We start from the raw sequence: 8,135 nt of genomic DNA on the forward strand, positions 1-8,135 counted from the left end.
TTAAGTGGAATGCAAAGAAGGTTTAATATTGGGAAATACTTTCATCTAATTTAATGTATTATAAAGCCATGGGGCCACGTAATCTGATAATCCCTTTAGCTATTGAAAGGTAATTTGATAAAATTCAACATCTAATAACTGGTTATTTTTTTAGCATAAGAAAATTTTCCATCTGAACCTCAAAACATATTGTTTAATGAGAAACATTGAAGTATTTCCACAAAAGTTAGGAATAAAACAAGGAGGCCTACTGTCATTGTGATTATTTGGCATTCTTCTAGATACCAGCCATGATAAAAGTGAACAAAATTGGAAGTTAAAAAGAGAATCCAAGAGGAAGAGGTAAAATGATCATTTGGGGCCCCATAAAGAACTTCTACAAATCAAGATCAAAACGTTTAACAACAGAATTCAAACATGGGCAACAAATATATAAGACAGTAGTCAATAAAGAAAACGACAATTCTTACACATATGAAAAATTTTCATCCACATTCATATTGAGTAACGCATATAAAAATCACATTAAGGGGCACCTGAGTGGCTGACTCAGTTGAGCATCCAACTCTTGATTTTGGCTCAGGTCATGATCTCAGGGTCGTCGGATCAAGCCTTACATCAGGCTCTGTGCTGGGTGTGAAGCCTGCTTAATATTCTCTCTCTCAAGGGGAACCCTCTTGCACTGTTGGTGGGAATGCAAACTGGTGCAGCCGCTCTGGAAAACAGTATGGAGGTTCCTCAAAAAAAAATAAAAAGTAGAACTACCCTATGACCCAGCAATAGCACTACTTGGAATTTACCCAAGGGATACAGAAGTGCTGATGCAGAGGGGGATGTGTACCCCAATGTTTATAGCAGCGCTTTCAACAATAGCCAAATTATGGAAAGAGCCTAAATGTCCATCAACTAATGAATGGATAAAGAAGATGTGGTGTATATATACAATGGAATGTTACTTGGTAATGAGAAAGAATAAAATCATGCATTTGCAACAACATGGATGGAACTAGAAGGTATTATGCTGAGTGAAATAAGTCAGTCAAAGAAAGACAGATATCATATGTTTTCACTCATGTGTGGATCTTGAGAAGCTTAGCAGAAGACCATGGGGGAAGGGAAGGGGAAAAAATACTTACAAACAGGGAGGGAGGGAGGCAAACCACAAGAGGCTCTTAAATATAGAGAACAAACTAAGGGTGGATGGGGGAGTGAGGGAGAGGGAAAATGGGTAATGGGCATTGAGGAGGGCACTTGTTGGGATGAACACTGGGTGTTGTATGTAAGCCAATTTGACAATAAATTATATTAAAAAAATAAAAAAAGATTCTTTCTCTCCCTCTCTGCCCTTCTCCCCCATTCATGCACTCTATCTCTCTAAAAATAAAAATTAAGAAGAAATTTTTAAAAGGAGGACATCACACTAAGATACAATTTTTCACTTATTAGATTGGCAGACAAAATTATGAGCACGGATATGGGGAAATAATAAAATGCTGATGTATGCAATTTGGTTAACATTTTGTTATAGGCAATCCAGTAATATCTATCAAAATTACAAGTACATGTACCAATTGTCTAGCAATGCCACTTCTAAGAATCTATATGGATGACCCAACTCTCTCTTGCTGTATAACAAACCACTCCAAAACTCAGTGCCATAAAACAACAATTTTATTATGCTCATGATTTCGTGTGCCAGCAATTCAGGAGGAGACAGAGGGCACAACTTGTTTCTCCTCCATGCAGACTGGGACTTCAATTGGTGTGACTGGAATGGCTTCAGGGAGCTGGGATCCAGCTAGATGAGAGCCACACGGTTGTGGCTTCTTCATTGTCAACCGTGTTACGAGGTTCTTCATGCTGTGCCTGCTGGGGCTGGAACATCAAAGATAGCTCCTCCACTCCTTTGCCAAGGTGACAGCACTCTTGACCTGGTTGTTTCAATTCCCTAGTTCCTCACACTGAGGTAAAGTCCAGAATTTAAAGGGATTATTGGTCAGCTTTAATCACTGAGAGGGGAGGGAGGTCAAAGAGCAGTCACAGTGGTTGTTCAGAGTGATTGAGATGGTGTGGGGGTGAACTGGTATAGGAGAGAGCAGAATGACCCATGCCTGAGACTTGTCTGTGTCCCATTCCAAGGAACTGAGAACTGTCTTCAAGTCATGGTACTTGATGCTCTGGAAGGGGATGATTGTGATCCGTCCTCTCAGATCATAGACAAAGCAATGGAATAAAATTCAAAATGGACATCTCTTTGCATTCCCTCACTTGCCAGCATACACCCTTGGTGATGAGATGCTGCTGGTAATCCCATAATCTAATTGAATGCTTCTGTTAATGTCTTTTGTATGACTTAAAATTTATTAAAAAAAAATTTTTTTTGGTGGTGCCTGGGTGGTTCAGTCATTTGAGTGTCCGACTTCTGCTTAGGTCATGATCTCACTGCTCGTGGGTTCGGGCCCCATGTAGGGCTCTGTGCTGACAGCTCAGAGCCTGGAGCCTGCCTCGGATTCTGTCTCCATCTCTCTGCCCCTCCCCTGCTCATGCTCTGTCTCTGTCTCTCTCTCTCTTTCTCTCAAAATATAAAATAAAACATTAAAAAATGTTTAGGGAGAGAGAGCAGGGGACAGGGGCAGAGGGAGAGAGAGAGAGAGAGAGAGAGAGAATCCCAAGCAACCTCCACACACAGCACAGAGCCTAATGTGGGGCTTGATCACATGACCCTGGGATCATGACCTGAGCTGAAATCAAGAGTCGGACACTCAACCAACTGAGCCACCCAGGTGCCCCTAAAATTTTTTAATTTAAAAGTTTAGTCATTAATTTAAAAAAAATTTTTTGAATATTTATTTTTGAGGGGGAAGGGGGAGAGAGAGAGGGTCACAGAATCTGAAGCAGGCTCCAGACTCTGAGCTGTCAGCACAGAGCATGACACGGGGCTCAAACCCAGGGACCACAAGATCATGACCTGTGCTGAAGTGGGATGCTTAACCAACTGAGGCACCCAGGTGCCCCTAGTCATTAATTTTTATACTATGAGACTGACCCTTCTTAAAACTTTGGGCATCAGTTCAAACCAGTTCCTTGGCAGCAAATCCTGTGCTATGTTAAGCTAACAATTCTTCACACTTTTCAATGGACAAGCCTCTAAATCTAACCTCTTTTAAAAGATCCAAATTGGGAGTTCTTGTTTGTTTGTTTGTTTGTTTGTATGTATGTTGTATTGTGTCTTTCGTTTGTTTTGCTTTGCACTCATCACTTCCATGAAACTTTGGAAGTCAGCAATAAACGTCAGGTATGGATTGTTCCACACTCCCCACCCCCGCCTTTGCTAGTTCACCTCACGCACTCTCACTGCACTTCTTTATGAGTGTGCTGAGGTTGCTTCAGATCTGCTGTCTCAACAACTTTCAAGGGTACAATCCAGAATTATAACTGTAGTCATCATGCTGTACGTTAGATCCCCGGGACTTAGTCATCTTATAACTGAAGCCTTTTACCTTTGACCAGTATCTCCCCATCTCCCCGTGAGATCATGACCTGAGCCAAAACCAGGAACCGGATGCTTAACTGACTGGGTCACCCAGGTGCCCCTAAGTGTTTATTATTTTTTTTAATTATATATAAGTGTTTTACTGAATTTTATATATGATTTAGAAAATTGATAGGCTTTGGCTTGATGTATTATATTTACATTATATTTGTTTTACATATAAAACAATAGGAAATAGGTCTCTGTTACTGTTTTGACACAGAATATCTTATTTTTAGAAATAGATTACTGATATTAAGCAGGAGTTACCCACATTGTATTGTTCTTTAGCACACTTAAGGAACTGCGTAGAAACGAATCTGGAAGAATACAAAGCAAAGTAATAATAGCGTGTGTAGCAAGGTAGTGATGTTCACCCAAATCCCACGGCTCCACTGCATTTCCCAGCCTTACTGTAGTGAGGCCAGGGTTGTGGGACTATTCCTCATCAGTGGGTTGGGAGAGAAAGCCACATGAGGTTACTGCAAATCTGAGATGAAGGCAATGTAAACTCCATATTCTCTCTCCCCTGCTGTGATGGCTGCCACATAAATAAGAAGAAAGAGCATTTGAACGATTTCAACTTTAACTCTTTGGTTTGTTCTTCCTGAATGCCCACACTCGAATTATTACTGTAGACACGACTAGATCTTTGATCCCCAGAAGTGCGTCCCCTGAAATTACAGAGCTGGACAGGAAAGAAAAGCCAGGGTGCCAGGAAAGCCATGAGTGAGTTATTTCAAAATGCTTTAAGAGTTAATGACTGTTAACTTCCAGTCTGACTCAGGAAGTGGGCTTCTCTCAGGTTCCTCTTCCCGCAAACTTCTGTCTCTGCACAGCACCCCATTAGAGGTGCCCCTTCCATGCTCTTGTCCTCCCCAGTCCACACTTGCCTTTAGAACAGTCGCTGCCACCAGTGAGAAAGAGGCTTAACTTCCACGAGGGGCGGGGCTTTGCACTTGGGCAAACTTGAAACAGTGAGGACACAGCCCTGCAGAGAAGGGATCAAATCTGCCAGAGGCAGTCCTGCCTTTCTTTCCTGTCCAGCTGAAATCATTCGAACACTGGTGTTCCACTACTGGCAAGAAAACACGGTCAACCTGATAGCAAGTAACTACTGATTAAAATTTCCTATTTTAACTGTTTATTGTGTGCATGTGGCATAAATGAGAATGTCAGACACAGGCACATGGTGGGGCTCTTTTGCAGCAGGGAGGCTCTGTGGAGATTGAGAAGAGGAAGAAGATAGACTGCACTTTTGTTTTATTTTCTTTCTCTTTGAGCTGAGCTGGCAAGTCACAGGTTTTAACAAGGAGTCATCTGGGTTTTTGTTTTTGTTGTTTGTTGTTTGGTTGTGGTTTTTTTTTGACAGTAAATCAGATAAGCTCACATTCACGAAAAGCTCCTCAGTGTTGATTTCTACTTCCCAGGCTATGCTTGAAAAAAAATTTTTTTTAAGAACAATTTTCCTGATTTTAAGGGAAACAATTTAGAGTGACTGCTTTGCCTGAAGTATAGTCAGTTTACAGGAACTGTAAACATCGTATAGTTTAGTTTACATGTTACTGGCAAACAGAGCTTCCTTAACATAAAGTCAGTGAAAAGAATTTGGACATTCCCATGTGCTCATGAGTTTTCTGTGCCTTGTCACTTTGGTATATGCTGTGAGAAAAAGAGCTCTTTAAGCAAAAGAGAAAAACTATCTGATGAAACAAAGCGATGTATAGGTAAAGGGATAGACCCCAGGGCTTCTTCATGCTGTTGAGGAAAGAAGAAAATGCAAGCAATTGATGGATTGAATGAAATGTATTTCTGGATTCAAAGATAGTATGCTTGATTCATGGAGTCTCTTGCAAGGACTGCAAGGCAGAGTGGTGGGGTTGGAGAGAGAGGAGAGGTAGGGAAGAAGGGAGCAAGGTGGGGAAAGGAGAGAAGGAAAGAAAAGACTGAACCTCACATCTGGGGAAGGCAGATTTAGAGAGGAAGGTGAGAGAGGGAAAGGGTGAGACCAAAGAGAGCAGGAGGGGCAGGAGGTCTTGGGAGGATGGAGGAAGTAGAGAAGAGGTAGGTGTGGAGACCAGGAGCAGGTAGGGCTTACAAACTAAACCCACTTCTCAACTCACTGGGTGACTTTGGGCAAGGGACTCTATTTCTCTGTAAGACAGATTAATTATCTCCCCCATCAGCTATGAGTAAACAAACGAGCCATGGGTATGACAGTGCTCTCGGAATACAAGAGTCTTTCATGATGCAGAACTAATAAACTAAAAACATAAATATAAATGTAAGTATATAAATGTATAAATATAAATATAATATAACATATATTATACACATATACATTGTATATATAATATTTATAAACATATATAATATATATTTATAATAATATTTATATATAATATATATATTATTGGTCTCTGGCCTCTCTGTCCCTCAGGAACAGCAATGGACCAACAGGAATGCAGTCATTCTGGTAAGAATATGAATTCTTGTGTGTGTGTGATTTTTTTACCATATTTTCTGCCTATTTTATATAAAAATCATTCTACCCTCTCTAAGCAAAGCATAAGCTATCAGATGCTTCTTCATTAGAGAGAAAAATTTTATGCTGCTCATTTCAGTATTTCCCTGGTCCAGCCATTTCACTAGTGGTCAAGAACACACCCCAGCCCAGAGAAGTCAGAGGAACCATCTCTGACCTTGGAACGGAGTCAGGTTACTTAACCGACTGTGAGATGGAACTCACAGTCTTGACTACACATCTCTGATCTTCAGAAAATGTGTACTTTAGACAGCCAGCACTGGGTGATTTGGGCAAGCCTTGCATGACAAGATATGTTTCTTTTCTTTTTTTTAACATTTATTCATTTTTGAGAGAAAGGCAGAGCGTGAGCAGGGGTGGGGGTGGGCGGGGGCAGAGACTGAAGGAGACACAGAATCCGAAGCAGGCTCCAGGCTCTGAGTTGTCAGCACAAAGTCCGATGCGGGGCTTGAACTCACAGACCACAAGATCATGACTTGAGCTGAAGTCGGACACTTAACCAACTGAGCCATCCAGGCGCCCCATATGTTTCTAAATCCGTCTCGTCCCCTGAGTATGTTTTTCTAAGATCCAACGTGGCATTCCTAGAGAAACTGAGATGTTTTAAAAATCATTGTTTGTTTTATTTGATAATGGAGTTAGCTTCTGTTTTATCAATACAGTGTATTGGAAGATTCTCTTTGCCCATAAGGTGGGAATATCTCCCATTGTTAAAAATATTCCATTGGCATAAGCAGTATATTCATGACACTGTAAACTTGCTCTACAGAACCATGTATGAAGAACCAACGTGCCAGAGGATCAGAGCTGAGAATCATGCTGGTGGGCAAAACAGGAACCGGCAAAAGTGCTACAGGGAACAGCATCCTCAGGATGCAAGCATTTGAATCGCGGCTGAGTGCCCAGTCCATCACTAAGACTTGCAGTAAACATGAGGGAAGCTGGGGAGGGAGGGAGATGGTCATTGTTGACACACCGGATATGTTTTCTGGGAAGGACCACTCTGATTCCTTGTACAAAGAGGTGTGGAGATGCTACTTACTCTCTGCACCAGGACCCCATGTGCTGCTCCTGGTGGCCCAGCTGGGCCGATTCACTGACCAGGACCAGCAGGCTGTGCAGAGGGTGAAGGAGATCTTTGGAGAAGATGCCATGAGACACACAATTGTCCTCTTCACCCACAAGGAAGACCTGGAGGGAGAATCCGTGACGGATTACATCCGCGACACAGATAACAAAGCCCTGTGCAAGGTGGTGGCAGCATGTGGGGGCAGAGTGTGTGCCTTTAACAACTGTGCTACAGGGAGTGAGCGGGATGGCCAAGTGAGGGAGCTAATGGATGTTATTGAGGACCTGGTGTTGGAGAAAAGGGGTGACCACTATACCAATGGGCTCTACAGCCTAGTAACAGCATCAGAATGTGGACCTGTGTGGTCAGAGGAAAGGTTCAAGGATTTCAAAAGAGATCTTGTGAAGTACATGCAAATTCAGAGACGTTACTCAGCTGAATCAAATGGCCTGAAACAAGGCCTAATCAAAACATTCGTCTTTATTTTATTTTGTATTCATTTGTTCGCCAAATTCCCAGTTCTGTTATTGTGTCCATTGTACAGAGTGTGCAACTTGTTTTACTGCTTTCTCGTTAGAATGTGCAGTTTGTCCTGTAGATTGCTGTTCTTTATAGCTGGAATACTGATGACAATTTTGAGAAAGATCACTGGGCTGGAATGCATAACTCGTAGAGCATAGTTACAGGTCAGCAATTATTTACTCACTGCCGTGTATGGGGTGAGTCCAAGTGCTTCCCCTGTAAAATGCAGTGCCTGACATCAGTAAATGTTTGAGATTCTGTAAAGTGTTTAAATCTTGACATTGCTTGGGGCACCTGGGTGGCTCAGTGGATTAAGTGTCTGACTTCAGCTCAGGTCATGATCTCACGCTTCATAGATTCAAGCCCCACGTTGGGCTCTGTGCTGACAGCTCAGAGCCTGGAGCCTGTTCAGATTCTGAGTCTCACTCTCTCTCTGCCCCTCCCCCACTCATACTCTCTCTACTTTC

The 8,135-nt window shown here is 42.1% G+C and overlaps 1 protein-coding gene across 2 annotated transcripts; it reads left to right on the plus strand.

Annotated features, from left to right (window-relative positions):
• Positions 1–4,415: 4,415 nt before the first annotated feature.
• On the plus strand, positions 4,416–7,932 carry GIMAP2 (GTPase, IMAP family member 2). Of its 2 annotated transcripts, XM_030308803.1 has the most exons (4): positions 4,416–4,642; positions 5,719–5,816; positions 5,973–6,008; positions 6,847–7,932. In XM_030308803.1, the coding sequence occupies exons 3-4, from the start codon at positions 5,981–5,983 to the stop codon at positions 7,824–7,826; spliced, it is 1,008 nt and encodes a 335-aa protein (XP_030164663.1). In that variant the 5' UTR covers positions 4,416–4,642; positions 5,719–5,816; positions 5,973–5,980; the 3' UTR covers positions 7,827–7,932. The 2 variants fall into 2 exon arrangements, with proteins under 2 accessions (XP_030164663.1, XP_030164662.1); XM_030308802.1 differs by lacking the exon at positions 5,719–5,816 and having other exon boundaries at positions 4,417–4,642.
• Positions 7,933–8,135: the final 203 nt, after the last annotated feature.

The sequence above is a fragment of the Lynx canadensis genome, chromosome A2 (genome assembly GCF_007474595.2).
Source record: "Lynx canadensis isolate LIC74 chromosome A2, mLynCan4.pri.v2, whole genome shotgun sequence".
Taxonomy (NCBI): Eukaryota; Metazoa; Chordata; class Mammalia; order Carnivora; family Felidae; genus Lynx; species Lynx canadensis.

Coding starts and splice junctions, on each gene's coding strand:
- GIMAP2 (XM_030308803.1), top strand. CDS start 5,981: ATGGACCAACAGGAATGCAGTCATTCTG. Junction 6,009..6,846: donor ACAGGAATGCAGTCATTCTG/GTAAGAATATGA, acceptor CTTGCTCTACAG/AACCATGTATGAAGAACCAA.